Raw genomic sequence first — 27500 nt, 5'->3', positions numbered from 1 at the left:
CACAACACACTTCAGGTACACACAGAGACTACACAACACACTTCAGGAACACACAGAGACTACACAACACACTTCAGGTACACACAGAGACTACACAACACACTTCAGGAACACACAGAGACTACACAACACACTTCAGGAACACACAGAGACTACACAACACACTTCAGGAACACACAGAGACTACACAACACACTTCAGGTACACACAGAGACTACACAACACACTTCAGGAACACACAGAGACTACACAACACACTTCAGGTACACACAGAGACTACACAACACACTTCAGGAACACACAGAGACTACACAACACACTTCAGGTACACACAGAGACTACACAACACACTTCAGGAACACACAGAGACTACACAACACACTTCAGGTACACACAGAGACTACACAACACACTTCAGGAACACACAGAGACTACACAACACACTTCAGGAACACACAGAGACTACACAACACACTTCAGGAACACACAGAGACTACACAACACACTTCAGGTACACACAGAGACTACACAACACACTTCAGGAACACACAGAGACTACACAACACACTTCAGGAACACACTGAGACTACACAACACACTTCAGGAACACACAGAGACTACACAACACACTTCAGGAACACACAGAGACTACACAACACACTTCAGGAACACACAGAGACTACACAACACACTTCAGGAACACACAGAGACTACACAACACACTTCAGGTACACACAGAGACTACACAACACACTTCAGGAACACACAAAGACTACACAACACACTTCAGGTACACACAGAGACTACACAACACACTTCAGGAACACACAGAGACTACACAACACACTTCAGGAACACACAGAGACTACACAACACACTTCATGAACACACAGAGACTACACAACACACTTCAGGAACACACAGAGACTACACAACACACTTCAGGTACACACAGAGACTACACAACACACTTCAGGTACACACAGAGACTACACAACACACTTCAGGAACACACAGAGACTACACAACACACTTCAGGAACACACTGAGACTACACAACACACTTCAGGAACACACAGAGACTACACAACACACTTCAGGAACACACAGAGACTACACAACACACTTCAGGTACACACAGAGACTACACAACACACTTCAGGAACACACAGAGACTACACAACACACTTCAGGTACACACAGAGACTACACAACACACTTCAGGAACACACAGAGACTACACAACACACTTCAGGAACACACAGAGACTACACAACACACTTCAGGTACACACAGAGACTACACAACACACTTCAGGAACACACAGAGACTACACAACACACTTCAGGAACACACAGAGACTACACAACACACTTCAGGAACACACAGAGACTACACAACACACTTCAGGTACACACAGAGACTACACAACACACTTCAGGAACACACAGAGACTACACAACACACTTCAGGAACACACTGAGACTACACAACACACTTCAGGAACACACAGAGACTACACAACACACTTCAGGAACACACAGAGACTACACAACACACTTCAGGAACACACAGAGACTACACAACACACTTCAGGAACACACAGAGACTACACAACACACTTCAGGTACACACAGAGACTACACAACACACTTCAGGAACACACAGAGACTACACAACACACTTCAGGAACACACTGAGACTACACAACACACTTCAGGAACACACAGAGACTACACAACACACTTCAGGAACACACAGAGACTACACAACACACTTCAGGAACACACTGAGACTACACAACACACTTCAGGAACACACAGAGACTACACAACACACTTCAGGAACACACAGAGACTACACAACACACTTCAGGAACACACAGAGACTACACAACACACTTCAGGAACACACAGAGACTACACAACACACTTCAGGAACACACAGAGACTACACAACACATTTCAGGAACACACAGAGACTACACAACACACTTCAGGAACACACAGAGACTACACAACACACAGAGACTACACAACACACTTCATGAACACACAGAGACTACACAACACACTTCATGAACACACAGAGACTACACAACACACTTCAGGTACACACAGAGACTACACAACACACTTCAGGTACACACAGAGACTACACAACACACTTCAGGTACACACAGAGACTACACAACACACTTCAGGAACACACAGAGACTACACAACACACTTCAGGAACACACTGAGACTACACAACACACTTCAGGAACACACAGAGACTACACAACACACTTCAGGAACACACAGAGACTACACAACACACTTCAGGTACACACAGAGACTACACAACACACTTCAGGTACACACAGAGACTACACAACACACTTCAGGAACACACAGAGACTACACAACACACTTCAGGAACACACTGAGACTACACAACACACTTCAGGAACACACAGAGACTACACAACACACTTCAGGAACACACAGAGACTACACAACACACTTCAGGAACACACTGAGACTACACAACACACTTCAGGAACACACAGAGACTACACAACACACTTCAGGAACACACAGAGACTACACAACACACTTCAGGAACACACAGAGACTACACAACACACTTCAGGAACACACAGAGACTACACAACACACTTCATGAACACACAGAGACTACACAACACACTTCAGGAACACACTGAGACTACACAACACACTTCAGGAACACACAGAGACTACACAACACACTTCAGGAACACACAGAGACTACACAACACACTTCAGGAACACACAGAGACTACACAACACACTTCAGGAACACACAGAGACTACACAACACACTTCAGGAACACACAGAGACTACACAACACACTTCAGGTACACACAGAGACTACACAACACACTTCAGGAACACACAGAGACTACACAACACACTTCAGGTACACACAGAGACTACACAACACACTTCAGGAACACACAGAGACTACACAACACACTTCAGGAACACACAGAGACTACACAACACACTTCAGGAACACACAGAGACTACACAACACACTTCAGGAACACACAGAGACTACACAACACACTTCAGGAACACACAGAGACTACACAACACACTTCATGAACACACAGAGACTACACAACACACTTCATGAACACACAGAGACTACACAACACACTTCAGGAACACACAGAGACTACACAACACACTTCAGGAACACACAGAGACTACACAACACACTTCAGGTACACACAGAGACTACACAACACACTTCAGGTACACACAGAGACTACACAACACACTTCAGGTACACACAGAGACTACACAACACACTTCAGGTACACACAGAGACTACACAACACACTTCAGGAACACACTGAGACTACACAACACACTTCAGGAACACACAGAGACTACACAACACACTTCAGGAACACACAGAGACTACACAACACACTTCAGGTACACACAGAGACTACACAACACACTTCAGGTACACACAGAGACTACACAACACACTTCAGGAACACACAGAGACTACACAACACACTTCAGGAACACACTGAGACTACACAACACACTTCAGGAACACACAGAGACTACACAACACACTTCAGGAACACACAGAGACTACACAACACACTTCAGGAACACACTGAGACTACACAACACACTTCAGGAACACACAGAGACTACACAACACACTTCAGGAACACACAGAGACTACACAACACACTTCAGGAACACACAGAGACTACACAACACACTTCAGGAACACACTGAGACTACACAACACACTTCAGGAACACACAGAGACTACACAACACACTTCAGGAACACACAGAGACTACACAACACACTTCAGGAACACACAGAGACTACACAACACACTTCAGGAACACACAGAGACTACACAACACACTTCAGGAACACACAGAGACTACACAACACACTTCAGGTACACACAGAGACTACACAACACACTTCAGGAACACACAGAGACTACACAACACACTTCAGGTACACACAGAGACTACACAACACACTTCAGGAACACACTGAGACTACACAACACACTTCAGGTACACACAGAGACTACACAACACACACACACAGAGACTACACAACACACTTCAGGTACACACAGAGACTACACAACACACACACACAGAGACTACACAACACACTTCAGGTACACACAGAGACTACACAACACACTTCAGGAACACACAGAGACTACACAACACACTTCAGGAACACACAGAGACTACACAACACACCCTCATCTCACACCTCTCACATCAAACCCTCCTGTAGGAAAGCATCAGGAGCGAGGTGAAGAAACACAAGATGTCGTCTGTCCCGCGTGCTTACAGAGACTGGGACAGGTCAGTGTGTGTGTGAGTGTGGGTGTGTGTGCGTGTTCTGTTGTGTGTGGGTCACTGATGTTATTTTGTGTGTTTTCCTGCGGCAGGTTTGATGTGGAGAAGGAATGTGCTAAAATAGACGAGTGTGACACGAATCCCCCTGCTGTTATCACCCGTCCAGCCCCCCAAGACATCAAACACTCGATTACCAGCACAGGTTAAAGGAGTCACATTAAAGAACTCTTCTATCATCAGACATCAAATACATCATCATGATGAGTGTCGTTTGTGTTGTTTCTTCAGCTCTGACGGATCAGGAGAAAGACGCTCTCGCCTGCCGAGAGAAAGACAAAGGCAACAAATCTTTCAGAAGTGGAGATTATAAGGAGGCTGTAATCTGTTACACGAGGTATAAAGACAAATGATGTATCATCTATATAAAGCGCTTTGGATGAAAGAGTCTGCGGATTGAAGATGTGTGCGTGTGTGTGTGTGTGTGCGTGTGTGTGTGTGTGTGTGTGCAGGAGTTTGTCTCTGGTACCCTCGGCAGCAGCGTTTAATAACCGCGCTCAGACTCACATCAGACTCCAGCGCTGGTCTGCGGCTCTGAGCGACTGTCAGATGGTTTTACAGCTGGAGCCAGACAATGTCAAAGGTGAGAAACACTCACAACAGTTTCCACAACACCATGAACCACAGACGTCCTAGAAACCGATCCAACATGTGTGTTTCTGCAGCCCTGTTGCGTCGTGCCACCGTACACAAACATCTGGGTCACCTGCAGGAATCTCATGATGATCTGAGAGCCGTTCTGCTGAGAGAACCACACAACATAGAAGCTCAGGTAAACACAAACACCATCAACAAAAATAAACTCACAGAGGACACATGATGGCACTGAACCTGTGTGACCTTCAGAAAGTCCTGATGGAGATCACAGAGACAGCAGCAGAAAGTCATCAGCAGAAACACAGAGCGGGCCGAAACCTCTTCATACAAGAGTTTGAGGACCCAGAAATCATGACAAACACACACAACACTGAGAGTCCAAACAGAGACGGATCTGAGAACAGCGTTAGCCCCGCCCCAGCCCCGACCACTGAACTCACTCGCCCGAGTGAACACTTGCTGCTGGGTGAGAAAGAACCTCACAAACACACAAACCGTCTCTGAAAACACACACACACTGTATAATATATACACATATATATTTGAATTCTACAGAGACAAGAAGACGTTCTCCATCAGGACCTCGCAGAAGCGTTCCCATCAGTGAGGTCAGTGCGCAGACACACACACGTGCGCACACTGATTAAAGCGCATCTCTGAGATCAGTTCTTTGTGCAGGTGGAGGATGAGGAGGGTGATGAAGATCAAGACTGTGCTGTTAACCAGCCGTTTGTCAGTTTGCAGCCGTCGAATGCGTTTGAGTTTGGTCAGGTTCTGAACGCCGCTTGTGCTCACGGTGATCTGCTGACCTGCGCTGAGCTCCTGCGCAACATCCCATCCGAGCGTCTGCCGCAGTACATCAGCACGCAGCTGCACGGACAAACCTTCAGCTTCATCATAAAAACACTGAACAAATACCTGCGCTCACAACCGCAGCTGCTGTATGAACACATGAAGCACCTGCAGACGGCACACAGATTCTCTGTAAGACTTCTCACATCCGAGCTTCATTATGAGAACTTCAGCTAGATAAAAGATCACAGGTGCAATAGAAATCCTCTTGAATGAGGTGGAGTCTAACTGGGAGTCGTTCTCTGGTCATTTCAGATGGTGTTGATGCTGCTGGACGCAGAGGACCGCACACAGCTGATGGAGATCTTTCAGAGTCTCAGTGTTGTGCAGACCCAAGCGTTTTCTCCAGATGATGTCAAGAGTTTGGCCAACAAATACATCTGATGTGTGTGTGTGGATTCTGCTGCTTTGACAGTCTACAGATTAAGTTAAAGAAGTCCACACATGTTCTGTGTCACGTGTCTGTGATGTCACTGACTGACATCATTACCATCAGAACACAAAATCGAAACATAGACGTTAACGTTACAGGTGATATATAAAAAGTGTGAGAACTCACGTGATGATCTGCAGACTGAACTGAAACATCACTGACAGAAATTCTGTTAGGAGAGAGAGAAATATTTCAGCTGTTTTTTATATTTGTATCAATCATCAATTATTTTAATTCCACCTTAATGTTTGTTATTGGTGTATGTTTCTTGTTTTACGTATAATGATTTGGCAATATTCATTCCATTAAAGTACTTTAAATAGAAAAACAGAGAGATTAATAGAGAAGCTTTCACACACACACACACACACACACACGTCTGATTATCTCCGTTGGGACAGACAGTCCATAGGCGTAATGATTTTTATACTGTACAAACTGTTTTATACAGTATCTCCGGCCCTAAACCTAAGGATCATAGAAAACTTCTTGCATTTTTAGATATGGTTCAGTACGATTAATAAGCTTTTGTGCCCGCGGGGACACGAGTGCGTATGGTTTGGTGTGTGTTCAGGATCTGGGCCGTATTCTTAAAGCTCCTAAGAAAGCTCTTACTTTAGCTTCAAAACTTCTACATAAGAGTCTCAGCTTCAGGACCAATCTGAGGGTTTATCTTAGTGATGAGACGGGGCTGACCCTGTTGCTATGTATGACACAAAAAGACTGCGATTTGTTAGTTGGCCAAAAAGAGTGCTTTGAAGTATAGGGTTGTTTGTCTGATCTCATAACCTCACCGTCCTTCAGTGTCATTTCAATTCACACTCCACCAAAGCAGCTATACAAGAAGAAGTCAAGTTGAACACACAAAAAACAATCAAAATCAAACATCTGATAAACGTTAAAAGTTATATGGACATCGTCATGCATTGCAACACATTTCTTCTCACTTTTCGTGTTTCGTCCATTTTCTTTGCTGCTAATGAAACTCTTAAGTCTCTTAAAACTCGCTACTCCTTGACTTCTGGTCCTGAAGAGCTCTTCAAAGTGTTGAGATGCTTTATGAATGACTTAATCTTTACACACACACTCATCCAGACCAACAGGAGGCGCGCGCGGGCACATGCGGTTCAACTTAATGTCGGAGACGCGCACGCAGACGTGAGGAGAATCTCGCGTGTGAAGGATTTAACATTTTCTTTCTTGTATATGAATATAGCGACACATTATGATCGCGGCGCGTTGCTTTGCGTCTTTGGCGCGTCACAGGATGATGTTCAGAGCGTCGCGTTTACAGCACAAGACCAATGTTTTGTCACGCACATCTACAATAACTACACACAACTACACAACTACAGAAAATAACACATCAGTTCGACAGGCATCTGCTGGGCATCTTCAAACTCGCAACACACACAGTGAGTGAACACACAGCAAACACACACACACACACACACGTTGTATTTTCGTGTCTTAGGGAGTTCATCCATAAACATAATGACTGTGACACTGTATTTATATTACAGGGGTTTTCACTTAAAGTTCCAAGAGGTCCGGTCTTTAAATTTTCTTCCAAACGGAGGTCCAGACATTATGTTTTTGAAAATAAATAAATATTTAATCAATTTAGCCCAGTTGGATATAAATCTTTTATCAGGCCATTTATTATGTTTTGATATGCACAGTATGCATGTATGTATGTATGTATAGGCTCTGTGGCTTTAGGGGAATAGAAGTCTGATTATTCATATTTGTAAATAAATAAACTACTGACAACATACAAACAACAAATGTAATGTAACAATTAAAATGCTCGTCATAAACAGAAACAAAGTAACTTACTAAATGAGCCTTTCCATGCCATTCACTCCCAGATCTTTAAAGAATTTCCCAATTAAAAATATGACCCAGCAAAAGTCCTACATAAAATCATCCTACAGAATATTCTGTGAAAATAAAACAATATCTTCAATAATGACTTAATAATGACAAAAAGTTATCTTTGATGCTTGTTATAATAATGTTTACATGCTGACTAATAATGCTAAATGTAGATAAAACGTCATGGTTAATGAAACATCACAAATCTGCTTGAAAGGTTGGAGACATTATAGTAGACAGGCTGACTTTAATATTTGCTGCATTGGGTTTACCTGCACAGCTCTGTGTCCGCACTAGCGGTGTTAAATAATCACGTGTCCGCACTAGTGGTGTTAAATAATCACGTGTCCGCACTAGTGGTGTTAAATAATCACGTGTCCGCACTAGTGGTGTTAAATAATCACGTGTCTGCACTAGTGGTGTTAAATAATCCTGTGTCCGCACTAGTGGTGTTAAATAATCACGTGTCTGCACTAGTGGTGTTAAATAATCACGTGTCCGCACTAGAGGTGTTAAATAATCACGTGTCCGCACTAGTGGTGTTAAATAATCCTGTGTCCGCACTAGTGGTGTTAAATAATCACGTGTCTGCACTAGTGGTGTTAAATAATCCTGTGTCCGCACTAGTGGTGTTAAATAATCCTGTGTCCGCACTAGTGGTGTTAAATAATCACGTGTCCGCACTAGTGGTGTTAAATAATCCTGTGTCCGCACTAGAGGTGTTAAATAATCACGTGTCCGCACTAGAGGTGTTAAATAATCACGTGTCCGCACTAGCGGTGTTAAATAATCCTGTGTCCGCACTAGTGGTGTTAAATAATCACGTGTCCGCACTAGTGGTGTTAAATAATCCTGTGTCCGCACTAGAGGTGTTAAATAATCACGTGTCCGCACTAGTGGTGTTAAATAATCACGTGTCCGCACTAGTGGTGTTAAATAATCCTGTGTCCGCACTAGTGGTGTTAAATAATCACGTGTCCGCACTAGAGGTGTTAAATAATCACGTGTCCGCACTAGTGGTGTTAAATAATCCAGTGTCCGCACTAGTGGTGTTAAATAATCACGTGTCCGCACTAGTGGTGTTAAATAATCCTGTGTCCGCACTAGAGGTGTTAAATAATCACGTGTCCGCACTAGAGGTGTTAAATAATCACGTGTCCGCACTAGTGGTGTTAAATAATCACGTGTCCGCACTAGTGGTGTTAAATAATCCTGTGTCCGCACTAGAGGTGTTAAATAATCACGTGTCCGCACTAGCGGTGTTAAATAATCACGTGTCCGCACTAGTGGTGTAAAATAATCCTGTGTCCGCACTAGTGGTGCTAAATAATCCTGTGTCCGCACTAGTGGTGTTAAATAATCACGTGTCCGCACTAGCGGTGTTAAATAATCCCGTGTCCGCACTAGAGGTGTTAAATAATCACGTGTCCGCACTAGTGGTGTTAAATAATCCTGTGTCCGCACTAGTGGTGCTAAATAATCCTGTGTCCGCACTAGTGGTGTTAAATAATCCTGTGTCCGCACTAGCGGTGTTAAATAATCCTGTGTCCGCACTAGAGGTGTTAAATAATCACGTGTCCGCACTAGTGGTGTTAAATAATCACGTGTCCGCACTAGCGGTGTAAAATAATCCTGTGTCTGCACTAGTGGTGTTAAATAATCCTGTGTCCGCACTAGCGGTGTTAAATAATCACGTGTCCGCACTAGCGGTGTTAAATAATCCTGTGTCCGCACTAGTGGTGCTAAATAATCCTGTGTCCGCACTAGTGGTGTTAAATAATCCTGTGTCCGCACTAGTGGTGTTAAATAATCCTGTGTCCGCACTAGAGGTGTTAAATAATCACGTGTCCGCACTAGAGGTGTTAAATAATCACGTGTCCGCACTAGAGGTGTTAAATAATCACGTGTCCGCACTAGAGGTGTTAAATAATCACGTGTCCGCACTAGAGGTGTTAAATAATCACGTGTCCGCACTAGTGGTGTTAAATAATCCTGTGTCCGCACTAGAGGTGTTAAATAATCACGTGTCCGCACTAGAGGTGTTAAATAATCACGTGTCCGCACTAGTGGTGTTAAATAATCCTGTGTCCGCACTAGAGGTGTTAAATAATCACGTGTCCGCACTAGAGGTGTTAAATAATCACGTGTCCGCACTAGCGGTGTTAAATAATCACGTGTCCGCACTAGCGGTGTTAAATAATCACGTGTCCGCACTAGAGGTGTTAAATAATCACGTGTCCGCACTAGTGGTGTTAAATAATCCTGTGTCCGCACTAGCGGTGTTAAATAATCCTGTGTCCGCACTAGTGGTGTTAAATAATCACGTGTCCGCACTAGCGGTGTTAAATAATCCTGTGTCCGCACTAGCGGTGTAAAATAATCCTGTGTCCGCACTAGCGGTGTTAAATAATCCTGTGTCCGCACTAGCGGTGTAAAATAATCCTGTGTCTGCACTAGTGGTGTTAAATAATCCTGTGTCCGCACTAGCGGTGTAAAATAATCCTGTGTCCGCACTAGCGGTGTTAAATAATCCTGTGTCTGCACTAGCGGTGTTAAATAATCCTGTGTCCGCACTAGAGGTGTTAAATAATCACGTGTCCGCACTAGAGGTGTTAAATAATCACGTGTCCGCACTAGTGGTGTTAAATAATCCTGTGTCTGCACTAGCGGTGTTAAATAATCACGTGTCCGCACTAGCGGTGTTAAATAATCACGTGTCCGCACTAGTGGTGTTAAATAATCCTGTGTCCGCACTAGTGGTGTTAAATAATCACGTGTCCGCACTAGCGGTGTTAAATAATCCTGTGTCCGCACTAGCGGTGTAAAATAATCCTGTGTCCGCACTAGCGGTGTTAAATAATCCTGTGTCCGCACTAGCGGTGTAAAATAATCCTGTGTCCGCACTAGTGGTGTTAAATAATCCTGTGTCCGCACTAGTGGTGTTAAATAATCCTGTGTCCGCACTAGTGGTGTTAAATAATCCTGTGTCTGCACTAGCGGTGTTAAATAATCCTGTGTCCGCACTAGTGGTGTTAAATAATCCTGTGTCCGCACTAGTGGTGTTAAATAATCCTGTGTCCGCACTAGCGGTGTTAAATAATCACGTGTCCGCACTAGTGGTGTTAAATAATCCTGTGTCCGCACTAGTGGTGTTAAATAATCCTGTGTCCGCACTAGTGGTGTTAAATAATCCTGTGTCCGCACTAGTGGTGTTAAATAATCACGTGTCCGCACTAGAGGTGTTAAATAATCACGTGTCCGCACTAGAGGTGTTAAATAATCACGTGTCCGCACTAGCGGTGTTAAATAATCACGTGTCCGCACTAGTGGTGTTAAATAATCCTGTGTCCGCACTAGTGGTGTTAAATAATCACGTGTCCGCACTAGCGGTGTTAAATAATCCTGTGTCCGCACTAGCGGTGTAAAATAATCCTGTGTCCGCACTAGCGGTGTTAAATAATCACGTGTCCGCACTAGCGGTGTTAAATAATCACGTGTCCGCACTAGCGGTGTTAAATAATCACGTGTCCGCACTAGCGGTGTTAAATAATCACGTGTCCGCACTAGCGGTGTTAAATAATCACGTGTCCGCACTAGTGGTGTTAAATAATCACGTGTCCGCACTAGCGGTGTTAAATAATCCTGTGTCCGCACTAGCGGTGTAAAATAATCCTGTGTCCGCACTAGCGGTGTTAAATAATCCTGTGTCCGCACTAGCGGTGTAAAATAATCCTGTGTCCGCACTAGTGGTGTTAAATAATCACGTGTCCGCACTAGAGGTGTTAAATAATCACGTGTCCGCACTAGAGGTGTTAAATAATCACGTGTCCGCACTAGCGGTGTTAAATAATCACGTGTCCGCACTAGCGGTGTTAAATAATCCTGTGTCCGCACTAGCGGTGTTAAATAATCACGTGTCCGCACTAGCGGTGTTAAATAATCACGTGTCCGCACTAGCGGTGTTAAATAATCACGTGTCCGCACTAGAGGTGTTAAATAATCACGTGTCCGCACTAGTGGTGTTAAATAATCACGTGTCCGCACTAGTTGTGTTAAATAATCCTGTGTCCGCACTAGCGGTGTTAAATAATCCTGTGTCCGCACTAGCGGTGTTAAATAATCCCGTGTCCGCACTAGTGGTGTTAAATAATCACGTGTCCGCACTAGCGGTGTTAAATAATCACGTGTCCGCACTAGCGGTGTAAAATAATCACGTGTCCGCACTAGTGGTGTTAAATAATCACGTGTCCGCACTAGTGGTGTTAAATAATCCTGTGTCCGCACTAGTGGTGTTAAATAATCCTGTGTCCGCACTAGTGGTGTTAAATAATCCTGTGTCCGCACTAGTGGTGTTAAATAATCACGTGTCCGCACTAGAGGTGTTAAATAATCACGTGTCCGCACTAGCGGTGTAAAATAATCACGTGTCCGCACTAGCGGTGTAAAATAATCACGTGTCCGCACTAGTGGTGTTAAATAATCACGTGTCCGCACTAGTGGTGTTAAATAATCACGTGTCCGCACTAGTGGTGTTAAATAATCACGTGTCCGCACTAGAGGTGTTAAATAATCACGTGTCCGCACTAGAGGTGTTAAATAATCACGTGTCCGCACTAGCGGTGTTAAATAATCCTGTGTCCGCACTAGTGGTGTTAAATAATCACGTGTCCGCACTAGAGGTGTTAAATAATCACGTGTCCGCACTAGTGGTGTTAAATAATCCTGTGTCCGCACTAGTGGTGTTAAATAATCACGTGTCCGCACTAGAGGTGTTAAATAATCACGTGTCCGCACTAGTGGTGTTAAATAATCACGTGTCCGCACTAGCGGTGTTAAATAATCACGTGTCCGCACTAGTGGTGTTAAATAATCACGTGTCCGCACTAGTGGTGTTAAATAATCACGTGTCCGCACTAGTGGTGTTAAATAATCACGTGTCCGCACTAGAGGTGTTAAATAATCACGTGTCCGCACTAGTGGTGTTAAATAATCACGTGTCCGCACTAGAGGTGTTAAATAATCACGTGTCCGCACTAGTGGTGTTAAATAATCACGTGTCCGCACTAGTGGTGTTAAATAATCACGTGTCCGCACTAGTGGTGTTAAATAATCACGTGTCCGCACTAGAGGTGTTAAATAATCACGTGTCCGCACTAGTGGTGTTAAATAATCACGTGTCCGCACTAGTGGTGTTAAATAATCACGTGTCCGCACTAGTGGTGTTAAATAATCACGTGTCCGCACTAGTGGTGTTAAATAATCACGTGTCCGCACTAGTGGTGTAAAATAATCACGTGTCCGCACTAGCGGTGTAAAATAATCACGTGTCCGCACTAGTGGTGTTAAATAATCACGTGTCCGCACTAGAGGTGTTAAATAATCACGTGTCCGCACTAGAGGTGTTAAATAATCCTGTGTCCGCACTAGTGGTGTTAAATAATCACGTGTCCGCACTAGAGGTGTTAAATAATCACGTGTCCGCACTAGCGGTGTAAAATAATCACGTGTCCGCACTAGCGGTGTAAAATAATCACGTGTCCGCACTAGTGGTGTTAAATAATCACGTGTCCGCACTAGTGGTGTTAAATAATCACGTGTCCGCACTAGTGGTGTTAAATAATCACGTGTCCGCACTAGAGGTGTTAAATAATCACGTGTCCGCACTAGAGGTGTTAAATAATCACGTGTCCGCACTAGCGGTGTTAAATAATCCTGTGTCCGCACTAGTGGTGTTAAATAATCACGTGTCCGCACTAGAGGTGTTAAATAATCACGTGTCCGCACTAGTGGTGTTAAATAATCCTGTGTCCGCACTAGTGGTGTTAAATAATCACGTGTCCGCACTAGAGGTGTTAAATAATCACGTGTCCGCACTAGTGGTGTTAAATAATCACGTGTCCGCACTAGCGGTGTTAAATAATCACGTGTCCGCACTAGTGGTGTTAAATAATCACGTGTCCGCACTAGTGGTGTTAAATAATCACGTGTCCGCACTAGTGGTGTTAAATAATCACGTGTCCGCACTAGTGGTGTTAAATAATCACGTGTCCGCACTAGTGGTGTTAAATAATCACGTGTCCGCACTAGTGGTGTTAAATAATCACGTGTCCGCACTAGCGGTGTTAAATAATCACGTGTCCGCACTAGTGGTGTTAAATAATCACGTGTCCGCACTAGCGGTGTTAAATAATCACGTGTCCGCACTAGTGGTGTTAAATAATCACGTGTCCGCACTAGAGGTGTTAAATAATCACGTGTCCGCACTAGCGGTGTAAAATAATCACGTGTCCGCACTAGCGGTGTAAAATAATCACGTGTCCGCACTAGTGGTGTTAAATAATCCTGTGTCCGCACTAGTGGTGTTAAATAATCACGTGTCCGCACTAGAGGTGTTAAATAATCACGTGTCCGCGCTAGTGGTGTTAAATAATCACGTGTCCGCACTAGTGGTGTTAAATAATCACGTGTCCGCACTAGTGGTGTTAAATAATCACGTGTCCGCACTAGAGGTGTTAAATAATCACGTGTCCGCACTAGTGGTGTTAAATAATCACGTGTCCGCACTAGTGGTGTTAAATAATCACGTGTCCGCACTAGTGGTGTTAAATAATCACGTGTCCGCACTAGTGGTGTTAAATAATCACGTGTCCGCACTAGTGGTGTAAAATAATCACGTGTCCGCACTAGCGGTGTAAAATAATCACGTGTCCGCACTAGTGGTGTTAAATAATCACGTGTCCGCACTAGTGGTGTTAAATAATCACGTGTCCGCACTAGTGGTGTTAAATAATCACGTGTCCGCACTAGAGGTGTTAAATAATCACGTGTCCGCACTAGAGGTGTTAAATAATCACGTGTCCGCACTAGCGGTGTTAAATAATCACGTGTCCGCACTAGAGGTGTTAAATAATCACGTGTCCGCACTAGAGGTGTTAAATAATCACGTGTCCGCACTAGTGGTGTTAAATAATCACGTGTCCGCACTAGTGGTGTTAAATAATCCTGTGTCCGCACTAGTGGTGTTAAATAATCACGTGTCCGCACTAGTGGTGTTAAATAATCACGTGTCCGCACTAGAGGTGTTAAATAATCACGTGTCCGCACTAGAGGTGTTAAATAATCACGTGTCCGCACTAGTGGTGTTAAATAATCACGTGTCCGCACTAGTGGTGTTAAATAATCCTGTGTCCGCACTAGTGGTGTTAAATAATCACGTGTCCGCACTAGTGGTGTTAAATAATCACGTGTCCGCACTAGTGGTGTTAAATAATCACGTGTCCGCACTAGAGGTGTTAAATAATCACGTGTCCGCACTAGAGGTGTTAAATAATCACGTGTCCGCACTAGAGGTGTTAAATAATCACGTGTCCGCACTAGTGGTGTTAAATAATCACGTGTCCGCACTAGTGGTGTTAAATAATCCTGTGTCCGCACTAGTGGTGTTAAATAATCACGTGTCCGCACTAGTGGTGTTAAATAATCACGTGTCCGCACTAGAGGTGTTAAATAATCACGTGTCCGCACTAGTGGTGTTAAATAATCACGTGTCCGCACTAGAGGTGTTAAATAATCACGTGTCCGCACTAGTGGTGTTAAATAATCACGTGTCCGCACTAGTGGTGTTAAATAATCCTGTGTCCGCACTAGTGGTGTTAAATAATCACGTGTCCGCACTAGCGGTGTTAAATAATCACGTGTCCGCACTAGAGGTGTTAAATAATCACGTGTCCGCACTAGAGGTGTTAAATAATCACGTGTCCGCACTAGTGGTGTTAAATAATCACGTGTCCGCACTAGTGGTGTTAAATAATCCTGTGTCCGCACTAGTGGTGTTAAATAATCACGTGTCCGCACTAGTGGTGTTAAATAATCACGTGTCCGCACTAGAGGTGTTAAATAATCACGTGTCTGCACTAGTGGTGTTAAATAACCACGTGTCTGCTGCTCTTCATGCTGGTCTTTGGTGGGAGAGAAGCAGCGCACGAGGAACGGAAAGGGTTCAAATGAAGCGCATTTGGCGCTAAATAAAGATATTAGAGGATATAGCGGCAAAAGATCTATTATATAAATGTTCCTGAGAGCGCGAGATGTGATTCTCCGCTGTGAAGACAATGTAAACAAACATCATAGTCAAAAGTTTGAAATGCTTTATTGGGCTGTCTGGCAGTCCGGAAGGAACGAAGCAAAGGATTTATTATTATTGAGGATGACTGTTATATTCCATAAACCAAACCCACAAAACACTTTAATTCTTGGTAGTTTTTAATGTAAGAAAATAAATTGATACGTTTGATATTTGGGTTTATAAGCATATAACAGAATTGTTTTGAAGTCAATCGCGTGTGTGTGTAGGGCCTGTGGAGAGGTTTGATGTCAGTCTGGTGGTGTCAGTCCTCAGACAGGAAAACGCCACAGACGTGTGTGTGATCAGAGTCCCCGCTGAGCTCAAATACACAGATCACATGATCATCGTGACTGGATCATCTGCACGACATCTCACCGCCATGGCAGAGTTTCTGATCAAAGTGGTAAAGACTCACACACACACACACACATCACTGTCATCATTCTGAACAGAAAGCAAACTGACATCCAAGTCCTCTTTTCAAATGATTGGCACTATGATGAGTATTCAAGACCACTCCGTATATTTCCTTTACTTGATATTTCAGTTTAAGTTTCTGCGGAGGGATGATGACGCTCACGTTCGGCTGGAGGGACGGGATTGTGATGAGTGGAAGTGCATCGACTTTGGTTTGTAGAGGGTGGGAGGGTTCTGAAGCTCGTGATGGACTCGTGACGGTTGTGTTTGTGCTACACAGGATCTCTGGTGATTCACCTCATGCTGCAGGAGTGCAGAGAAACATACGAGCTGGAGAAACTCTGGACTCTGCGTTCGCACGATGAGCAGCTCGCTCGGATCCCGCAGGAGAAACTCCCCACAGACTTCATTTATGATATGAACACAATCCAGACGAGTGTGTGAACACACAACAACAACAACATGCCTTCAAATAAAAGCTTTTGTCAAGATGTTTGTGTTCGGTTTATTTTCTACTGAAGGCTACACACCAGAAACCTGCTGATGTTTGGATGACGATTTATATTCCAACACCAAACATTTCAGCCATTACGTGAGATTTATAAACTCAACACTTGAGAACCGAGACAGGCTTTTGAGAGCAGGTCCTGTCAGAGAAGATCAGTCGAGTGAATGCAGTTTGATTTATTTCTCATGAGAAGTTCACAGATGAAACAGCATTACAAATCAATCTGATTCAAGAGAAACTTAAGTACAAACTACAGAGTGATCTGAGTTTAAAGCTACCTTAAAAAACAAACAAACAAATGAGCAGTGCTGTTATCTGGACAGATATGATTCTTCAGATGAGCTCCAGTCACCCACAATCCCAGAGTCTTCAAGACTGGATGAGTCCGTTCTTTCAACAACTGTGTGTGTATGTGTGTGTGTGTGTGTTACAGTGCCATCCAAAATGGCATAGACTGCTGTTGTGGTTGCTGCTGCTGCTGTTGTTGTGTTTTAGGGCGGGGGGAAGGAGATGACGGGGAGCGAAACGTCCACCCCCCAGATGAGGCAGCTACGCCCGTGTTACCTGCCCCGTCTACTTTGGAAGGTCCGTGATCTTCTTCTTCTTCATCGGAGGAATCACCTGAATATGCCACCAGACCGGTCCGGACACGCTTCACCTGCACCTCTGAGAAACAAACAAGAAACAAGAGAAAAACCCAAAACAGACACGACAGAGAGAGACGAGAAGTTAATCATAAACAACATCCAGAGTGCGTGACGAATGACAACCAGATGTCAAAGGATGGTCAGTAGGGGGCAATGTTTAAAACATCCGATCAGGAGGCAGAACAGGAGGAAATGTCGCCCCACCCGCGGATCCAGCATCCCCCCGGAGGGACATGAAAGAGAGAAAAATACACAGAGAAAGAGAGAGAACACAAAACACAAGAGAGAGAGACATTAGTGCGGGAGTCAAACGACAGAACAGACGCGCGGGCGTTCTGATGATGTCATCAAAGAGGGACGGCAGCAGCCTGATGACATCAGCCACTCAGGGAAGAAGCCTCATCATTCAAATGCTAAATTAAAGGCGGGCAGAGATCATCCACCGGAGATCAGACCCTACGTGTCATTTCTGCAGCTAACGGCAGATAATCTGTTTAAATGAAACCTTTGTTCTGCTGGTCACACAGAAATGACACGCTGCACGTTAATCGTTTTAATCGAAACAACCTGTCGTGTATCGCTTCTCATCTGCATGCAAAACACAATCGGCATCATTCTTAATGAAAGAGCATCACAGACGACTGGAGCGAAAAAGCTGTCTGTCTGTCTGTCTGCATGTGTGAAGTGAGGCTGGTGTCTTACCCAGGTGGTTAGGTGCTGGTTTTCTCTCTTCTGGTTTCTGTGGTCTCACTGGCACTGGTACACATGGAGGCGGCATCAACTGTCTACACACACACACACACACACACACACACACACACGGTTACACACAAGAGCGTGTGAGAATGTGACAGTCATCAAGTGTGAAGTGAGTGACTGACCTGCTCCTCTGTTTGTCAGACCCAGAGGAAGCAGCAGACGGGGGTCCTGATGTCTCTGAGCTGCCCACAGACATGCCTGCACCTAAATTAGTCATATGAATGGGTCCATGCTATGAGCAGAAAAACACAACAGCATTAACACACACACACACACACAGAAATCATGACAACAAAACACATGTACACCACGACTCAAATCTCTGTTACACATTCATTGCGCTGTCGTCTACTGTCTATGAACACATTTGAATATTTCATAGAAAATCGTTGCATACTCTCATGACCCGAGGTCACTATAGATGCCACCCACAAACACCTGCATTACCCACAGTTCAGCGCCACCGTTGCCGTGGAAATAGGCGAGCGATTTAAAGCAGCACTTTCTGTGGAAACAGAGTAACATCAGGTAACGGGTGTATCATCATACAAGTGCAGTGAACTCACCTGATATCCCAGAAGCCCATCGTCCGTTTCATCCGAGACCTCCTCAGTGAAGCGGCGTTTCTGTGGAGGGTTTGGTGGAGTGGCAGGGGCCGTGGCTTTGGGCGGAGCCATAGCAGCAAGGGGAAATGTAGCAGAAGGGAGAATCTGATGCACATGTGCAAGACAGAGAGAGAGATGTGAAGATTTCACACGCACACACACTATATGTGAGAGTGACAGACAGAAGCGTGTTACCTGTACTGGTATGCTGGAGGGGGCAGGTGGGATGGGGTACTGGGCACACGGCGGTGGCAGCACTGGCACTGCGGGCGGCACTGAATACTGAGGAACCACGGGCTGAGGGGGCGGGAGGGGTGTGGGGTAAGAGGGCTGGTACCCTGTGGGTGGGTAATATTGGGGCTGTGGGGGCATTCCATTAACAGGGGGAGGCTGAATGAAACCTGCCGACACACAAACACAGATCTCCAGTCAGACAGAAGACTGGTTGTGTAGAAAGATTTAATGAATTAAATATAGAAAACTGTAATTAAAGAGTGTAAATGTGTCCCTGCGGTCTGAATGAGTATTTTTCTGTGTACTTAAACCTGAATAGACACCAACTCAGGGGCACTCGTGTCACCGTGGGGACCAAAATAAGAGGTCCGCATGTGCAAAAAAGCATGTAAATCGTACAAAACGATATTTTAAGTTTCTATGTTCTTTAGTTTTGGGCTATAAAATAAACAGTTTGTGCAGTATAAAAATCATAATGCCTATGAACAGTCCGTCCCCACAGATATAATAAACCAGACATGTGTGTGTGTGTGTGTGTTAGGTTGTACCCTGTGTGGGCATCACAATGTTCATCTGAGTCAGAAAGCGAGAATACTCCGCATGAACCTGTTAAACAACAAAACAAACATTACATCCCAGCCACAGACACACAGAGAGTGAGAGAGAGACAGATACTTAAACTTACAGTCTGCAGGAGATTTTCACACAGGATTTTGGCTGCTGCAAGACCTTCTGGTTTCGGGTGGCTGAAAAATTAAGTCATAAAGAGTAAAGTTTGTGTGTGTGTGTGTGTGTGTGTGTGCGTGCGTGGACTTTATGGTCACCTGATGTATATGTACATGGGCTCAAAAGCTTCTCGTCCAGACGCGGGTTCCAGGCAGCCTGAACCTTTTCCTCTCAGAAAAACTTTAGCTCCCGTTTCAGTCTGAATGTGCTGCAGGTATGAGCAGGCCGGTCCCTCCACACGCTCCTTCACACAGAACCCCTGAACGGCCTGATCCAGACCCACAAACACTTTATCCTGCACATAATGCATCTGTACACACACGAACGCACATGTTATCAGACGTGAGGCGATGGAAAAGCACGGTGACATCAGATGTGACACTCCTCAGGAGGTCACTGAAATGTCATGAAATCTATTACATGTCTGCTGAATCTGGTCTTCACGAAAGAAAACACTCAGAGGTCTTCATGTGATTTGTGTGTGTGCGCTGCAGGCTCTCACCCCTCCAGTATAATGTGCTTTGTGTGCAGCAGGTGGCGCTGCGGGTGAAGCTGTGGCCTGCTGGTAAACTGTGACTGTCGCTGGGGTGTACGAGGAGCCCGTGGCTGCTTTCACCACACCGTTTGTTATGATCTCCTTAATTCTGTTAACTGCCTCTAAACACAGAGACAGACAGAGAGAGAGAGAGAGAGAGACGTTAAACACTGACCTCACAACACAGACAAAAAACATATTGATGATGTCACTCACTGTCCACTAACTCTCTGGTCTGTCCTTGAACATGCAGGTAGAGCGGACGGTCGCTATGGAAACAGAGAAATGACAGATTGATTTGATATGGTCACACACCTAATTTGTGTGTGTGTGTGTGTGTGGTGCTGCGTCCTCTCACCCGGGCAGAGTTTTGGCTTTCTCCTCTGTTGACATGTAGCGTCCTCTGGTGGAGACGGCAGCTCCGCTCACTCTGCTGATCTGTGGGGGGTCAGGACAATCAACAACTGAAGAAAAACAACATCACATGACATGACATGTGTTTGGCTCTGTGCAGTCTGAAGTCTCCCGTCACAGGGTCTGACCTCATCTTGTGTTTGTCCACGCGTCAGCAGGTTCCGACAGGTGAGCGGAACGTCGTTGATTTCCACCTCAGCAACCACCAGTTCATCCTTCACTTTATTCCCACAAACACCAACGACCTACACACACATTCCAGCTTGATGTTAGAATAACTATGGCCTGAAATGACGGGTGCGGGCGATCATTCACTCACTTTATCCACCGGTGTGATGCTGTTGATCTGAGACGGCTTCAGTTTGCCTTTGGCCACCAGCATGGCATTGATCTTGGCAGCTACAGCGGCCGCGGCGTCCAGAGCTCCTGTGGGGGCAGAACCTCCCTCTCCCTCGGCGGAGGACACCGGGCCGGGCTGGTCCCATTTACTGCGACGCCTGACAGACACACGCCACATCAACAACTGTCACTGAACACCGCGATCATAACATGCTCAACACACAGCATCACTTCAGATGTCCGGCACTAAATATACATGTCAGAAGCTGAGCAATCACCCTTAGCACAGCCACACAGTTCTGTATTATTACTCTGTGTAAGTCGATTTGGACACACGGACACACACACACGGACACACACACACGGGCACACGGACACACACACACACACACACACACACACACACACTCACTCACGGACACACACTCACGGACACACACTCACGGACACACGCACACTCACGGACACACGCACGCACGCACACACACACACGGACACACACTCACGGACACACACACACGGACACACACACACGGACACACGGACACACACACACACACACACACTCACTCACTCACGGACACACACTCATGGACACACACTCACGGACACACGCACACTCACGGACACACGCACACTCACGGACACACGCACACTCACGGACACACGCACACTCACGGACACACACTCACGGACACACACACACGGACACACACACACACACAGACGGACACACACACGGACACACACACACGGACACACACACACGGACACACACGCACACACACACGCACACACACACACGGACACACACACGGACACACACACACGGACACACACACACACACACACGGACACACACGGACACACACACGGACACACACGGACACACACACACGGACACACACACACGGACACACACACACGGACACACACACACGGACACACACACACACGGACACACACACACGGACACACACACACACGGACACACACGGACACACACACACGGACACACACACTTCTGTACCTTTACACAACTAAACCTTCTTCTGATATGTGCTGCGAGGTCTGTTGTTGTTACGTAACATCCGCCATTATCGCGATCCATCAAAAACGTTTAGCGACACGCTAACCGAGCGCAATAAAATGAGCACAATAAACACACACAAACTCACCCGCCCGTGTGTGACATCTGGCGTGTCGGGATCTGAGCTTCTGATTCCGATCAAAGTAGAACCGAAGTGCACTGCTTCTCTCGAGCACACACAAAGCGGAAACACACTGGTCGCGTCACTTCCGCTCTTCTGGCGCACGCGCAGTGACAACAATGCCCCAAAACGCACCGCAGAAAATAATTTAGTAATGATGTCCGTGTAAAAACTGGTTCATAGTGATATTTTAATGGGACCATTAAATGTCCGGGACGGTTTCTATAGTTTTTAACATGAACAAAAAGCGTTGTGACACTACAGAAGCTGCATGTCATGTGTTTATTTACAAAGAACGTTCCATGTCATTAAAACGGTGAATGACTTCAGATGAATCTCGCGTTATAATCACTGACGTGATGGACTTCTGCACTGTGGTTTCTCATGAACTATCGCGCACTTTAACTACCGCACCGGTGACTCGTTTGGACGACTCTGATTGGCTGTCACGTTCCTAATCTCAACAGATCCGTCTGTCATTGGCTGTAATGCTAAACGCGTCAGCTGACTCATGCAGTTCTATACATGTAATGCTATAATCGACTTCATTTCAGACCCAACAGTCATATATTAGCAATTTATTTCGTTTAATTGACCACGGGGCGTTTCTTCCCCATTTATCACACATTTGGGCGTATATTTGTTCTCACTCATTTCTGATCTCGTCTATAACTTGAACTGATTGAGCAGAAAATGCGCGCAGCTGACAAACACATTTCTTCTGCGCTTCCCGTCCGGCGCTCATTTCATCATAAAAACATATTTTCAAGTTGCGATGATAGAAAGCTATTCTTATCAAGTCTAATTAACACATTTATGATTAATTTGACCAATAGGGCAAATTTACATTTTGACAAAAGAGGCAGGGACTAGAGCCCCCCCCCCCCCCATCCCTATTCAAGTTAAAACTAAATATATTTTATGTGAGAATTAATGTTAGTTTATTAATAATGAAATGTGAGAACCTCTTTGACTTATGTAGTGCCAGGACGTGTCCGGTAAAAATGCCACATATAGCTATGTATGGTTGGTCACCCTATTAAACACAGAAGCATGATGTGTTTGTGCATAAATCTTTGTTTATTTGCTCTGTTTTTGTACATCTTATAACCGAGAAAGATTTCACTCTATGAACAGAAAAATATCCCTGAATAAGAGGGTTTTACCAGCGGTCCCTTCACCTATAAACCAGCACAGATCCTTACAAGAACACAACACAGCCAAACCAAAATAAATCATTTGATTTTCATACAAGTCCCATCATTAACTAAACAACTTCTTTTTTTTAAATGACAGATGCAAGTAAACTAAACTTTACTTTATAACAAACTTATATTTCTGATATTTCTGAACACAATTGTATATACAATAAATTATTATTTCACCAAACATTTGCATAACCTCTTAGTGCATGGCTCAAGATTTCCTGAGAATAGTTGCAAAATATCAAATAAAATGAATCAAGGCAGCGTCACCTTATTACATCATACATTTCAGAAGCATTTAATATTCACGGTCAAGGTGTTTTTGGTCATTTATGACATTAAGGATTTACAATCATAGTTTGCTTATGAACATAAAGAATATAAGAATATATTTCCAAACACAAAGATCCCGTGTTAGTGCAAATAAACCACTTTGGGTCATTTCTCCTGCGTTCAACAGTACTGTAACACACACCGCCGACTCCATTACCCAGAATGCATCCTGACATGAGCACTTTAGCACACCATGAATATATTAAATACAAGCAGACAACTGAAGGCGACTACACTTAAATCATTTGCATACATCATCTTATATCTTTAATATCTCAGATATGTGTTTTTGCTTCATAAAGGCAAGATTTCTCTTTGTCTCACTTTCTGTTGTGTACTGGTCACTGCAGGCGATTTCATTTAGACATTCTGTGTGCAAAACTTTGCAAAGAGAAAAGACTGCAGAAAAATCCCAGAAATCTTTGCGGTTCTGAACAGCACCTGAGCGTTCACATGTGCGTGCGTGTACACATGCAGAATAATGTGATGTGAGATAAACAACAGATATAAAAACAGCACTGATCAGAGATCAGACGTCACACCACATCTACCTGAGGACGTTATTGAAAACAAAAAGGCAAAACTGATCCCAGACCAGACGGTGAAAGTTTGTTTTACACCGGCGCTCAAAGAACTTAAAGAGAAAGAGATGCAGAATAAACGAAACGCCACAATAAATAACAAACCAACAAATAAATAAATACAGCTGTATACAAAAGAGTTCTCCGTCCATCTTATTCTATAAAGGAAACAGTTCAATTCTTCAAAGCTCTTTAACCCAAAGTAAAACAAAGAAACATAAAAACAACAAGCGTTTTCCTTTAAGATTCACAAGGCTCAGGTTCAACAAAAGCCCTTTTAAAGAGAGGCCTGGGCCAGTTTCAGAGAAAGAGACTTCTTAAAGGCTACATATATCTGAACAATGAAGACATGTGTCATATTCATACAAATATATCTCAAACTTGCCTCAGTATGTGGGATAAGAAACATAAACTCTTTTCTTTTGGAATGACAGTAAATGTAAGAGAGCTCTTTCTTCTTCTTCTTCTTCTTCTTCACTGGATTCATACATTCATCATCACATCATCCTTATACCACCTTTCTATTAATTTCACATCACGTTTGTTCAATCACTCTTTAAGGATTCATTTTTTGCATAGCATGAACAACAACCACGTGCTTACAGATCTATACTCGCACAAACTGAAGAAACAACACAGAACAGTATCAGACCCTGTTTCATCCATCACACACACACACACACAGATCAGCCTTTTCACTCGCTCACCACCTTGAAAACCCTTTCTTCCTCATCTTCATCTTCATCTTCATCCCACGGTTTTTGTGTAACTGATGCGTGCGGAGATGAGTCCTGCGGGGGGCCTTTATTCATCACTTCCCCCCCCGTTGGCCTCCACAGCATCTCAGGGAGGGGGACCCCGGCCCCCAGCAGATGCACTGGCACGCCACGGCTTTCCTGGGTGTACAGGTGTCGGGCGGCTGCAAGTGCGCTCATGTGGTCGGGGTGAAGGCTGAACAGATCAGGGGGCGGTGAGGAGGCGAGGTCCTGCCTGATCCCGTGGCGCGGGCGACGGGTGCGCAGCTCCAGGCAGCTGTGGCCCTTTCTGTGACGCTGCAGATGGTCATCGCGGGCGAAGGCCTTGTGGCACAGCGGGCACTCGAAAGGCCGATCGCCGCTGTGTAGCGACAGATGGTTCTTCAGGTCGTAGGAGTGCAGGAAGCGAGCGGGGCAGCTGGGGCAGGAGTACGGCCTCTCGCCCGTGTGTTTCCTCATGTGGATTTTCAGCTTGTCGTTCCTGAAGCGAACAAGAAACAGTGAAAATAAATGACTTTATGTTCACGAAGTTCTTGAAACTGTCGAGTCATGTTATGTGTGTTAAATATAATGTTTGTAACAGCACATCTCTTGCATGGATTAATTTTTCAAGGGCAAAACAAAACACAAAGTAACACATACCGTGTGAAACGGACGCCGCAGGTCGGGCACTGAAAGGGTTTCTCTCCTGTGTGCGTTCTCATGTGACGTGGCAACTTTCCTGCTCCGTGGATGATCTTCTGACAGACAGGACACTGCTGCGGTGTCTGAGACTTCCTCTTCCTGCCCCCTCCCACCGTTACTCCGCCCCTTCCTCCCTCCCCCTGCGATTGGTCGTTGTGGGGCGTGACTTGTCCTTTCAGGGCCGACTCGTCCTCGTCTGACGGGGTGTCTTCGGGTCGGTGAGGAATCAGAGTGGACTCCTGCAGCCAGTGAGAACTTCCGTTTATTGGCACGCCCCGGTGCATCGCTCCGTCTTGCCCGGCGGCAGCTGGCGGTTGTCCTTCTCGCCCCTGCGTGGGAAGCAGCCCATACTCTGGCGTGTCCTCAGACACGGGTGCCATTTCGTGATGGGAATTGCGCCATGCAGGTCTCACAGGGGACGATGCTCTGACCACAGAGCAACGGTCCTGTTTGCGGCGGGATGGCAGCTGTTCCGCCTCCTCCACTGGGTCCGTCAGATCATCACACGACTCGCCCAGGATGTCCCGGCAGGCATCTGCCACGCACTGAATGCCCAGGAGCTGCGCCCCCTTCAGGACCTCTCGCATGCCCGAGCTGCGGATGGTCAACGTGGCAGTGTAGGCGAACTCCAGAAGCGCGGCCAGTGCGTCGGGTGACACGCAGTCCAACTGGCAAACGCTACAGTTGTCGCCCACACCCCTCACCTCCGTCCTCACCCTCCTCTGCCCCCGAACAGATGGCGGAAGTACAGACTGACAGCGGCCATGACGGAGCGGTGCGTGAGGTGTCGTGTGCCACGTGAAGTCAGCGTGAGGTCGCAGAGCAGCCCAGACCGCCGCTGAGCGTTAAGTCGGGCCAGGAGCTCATTGCTGTGCTCAGGGAAGGGAATCCCGATTAAACCATCCTCTCCTGGAGACATCGCCACCTGCACACACGGAGGACACATCAGAAAGTTCATAAGTTCATAACAGAGCGTCATGCTTCAGAAAAGAGAGAGACAGTGGCAGAGAGAGAGAGAAGAGAGAGAGAGAGAGAGAGAGAGACAGAGACAGAGAGAGAGACAGAGAGAGAGAGAGAGAGATAGAGAGAGAGAGGAGAGAGAGGAGAGAGAGAGATAGAGAGATAGAGAGAGACAGAGAGAGAGACAGAGAGAGAGACAGAGAGAGAGAGACAGAGAGAGAGAGACAGAGAGAGAGACAGAGAGAGAGAGA

General features: G+C 45.3%; 4 protein-coding genes across 4 annotated transcripts in view; 2 read left to right on the top strand and 2 right to left on the bottom strand.

Moving 5' to 3' along the window:
• spag1b (sperm associated antigen 1b) overlaps positions 1-6650 on the top strand; it is a 9145-nt gene extending 2495 nt beyond the window's left edge. The window contains exons 3-11 of the mRNA XM_079488407.1: positions 4330-4400; positions 4487-4596; positions 4683-4788; positions 4904-5034; positions 5117-5223; positions 5298-5514; positions 5604-5656; positions 5727-6032; positions 6156-6650. Coding sequence (XP_079344533.1) covers positions 4330-4400; positions 4487-4596; positions 4683-4788; positions 4904-5034; positions 5117-5223; positions 5298-5514; positions 5604-5656; positions 5727-6032; positions 6156-6284 — 1230 coding nt within the window. The 3' untranslated portion in view covers positions 6285-6650. The remainder of the gene's footprint in view (positions 1-4329; positions 4401-4486; positions 4597-4682; positions 4789-4903; positions 5035-5116; positions 5224-5297; positions 5515-5603; positions 5657-5726; positions 6033-6155) is intronic.
• A 791-nt stretch (positions 6651-7441) lies between these two features.
• On the top strand, positions 7442-17344 carry malsu1 (mitochondrial assembly of ribosomal large subunit 1). The gene is made up of 4 exons (XM_079488409.1): positions 7442-7748; positions 16564-16739; positions 16884-16965; positions 17034-17344. Exons 1-4 carry the CDS (start codon positions 7559-7561, stop codon positions 17195-17197), a joined length of 612 nt encoding a protein of 203 aa, XP_079344535.1. The 5' UTR covers positions 7442-7558; the 3' UTR covers positions 17198-17344.
• A 78-nt stretch (positions 17345-17422) lies between these two features.
• On the bottom strand, positions 17423-23230 carry khdc4 (KH domain containing 4, pre-mRNA splicing factor). Its single transcript, XM_079488408.1, has 14 exons — positions 22699-23230; positions 21501-21678; positions 21310-21426; positions 21126-21205; positions 20984-21036; positions 20735-20889; positions 20331-20542; positions 20192-20252; positions 20055-20112; positions 19468-19673; positions 19234-19377; positions 18790-18899; positions 18611-18693; positions 17423-17927 (listed from the first exon to the last, which is right to left on the bottom strand). Exons 1-14 carry the CDS (start codon positions 22713-22715, stop codon positions 17689-17691), a joined length of 1713 nt encoding a protein of 570 aa, XP_079344534.1. The 5' UTR covers positions 22716-23230; the 3' UTR covers positions 17423-17688.
• Positions 23231-23801: 571 nt separating this feature from the next.
• zbtb7b (zinc finger and BTB domain containing 7B) lies at positions 23802-27213 on the bottom strand. The gene is given in 4 exon segments (XM_079488406.1): positions 23802-26086; positions 26248-26987; positions 26989-27018; positions 27020-27213. Coding segments are annotated over 4 exon segments (1500 nt in total). The 5' UTR covers positions 27209-27213; the 3' UTR covers positions 23802-25545.
• Between the last annotated feature and the right edge of the window lie 287 nt (positions 27214-27500).

The sequence above is a fragment of the Barbatula barbatula genome, assembly GCF_947034865.1.
Source record: "Barbatula barbatula genome assembly, contig: scaffold_156, whole genome shotgun sequence".
NCBI lineage: Eukaryota > Metazoa > Chordata > Actinopteri > Cypriniformes > Nemacheilidae > Barbatula > Barbatula barbatula.
The sequence above is the reverse complement of the archived record's forward strand: the minus strand, read 5'-3'. Positions and strand labels throughout refer to the sequence as shown.

Excerpts from the sequence above, each read along its gene's own strand:
- malsu1 (XM_079488409.1), top strand. The coding sequence starts at position 7,559 with ATGATCGCGGCGCGTTGCTTTGCGTCTTTGGCGCGTCACAGGATGATG. Across the intron at positions 7,749-16,563 it reads TCAAACTCGCAACACACACA|GGCCTGTGGAGAGGTTTGAT; the intron begins GTGAGTGAACAC and ends GTGTGTGTGTAG. Across the intron at positions 16,966-17,033 it reads GTGGAAGTGCATCGACTTTG|GATCTCTGGTGATTCACCTC; the intron begins GTTTGTAGAGGG and ends TGTGCTACACAG.
- khdc4 (XM_079488408.1), bottom strand. Across the intron at positions 18,900-19,233 it reads ATGGGCTTCTGGGATATCAG|CATGGACCCATTCATATGAC; the intron begins GTGAGTTCACTG and ends TTCTGCTCATAG. Across the intron at positions 18,694-18,789 it reads TCTGACAAACAGAGGAGCAG|ACAGTTGATGCCGCCTCCAT; the intron begins GTCAGTCACTCA and ends GTGTGTGTGTAG.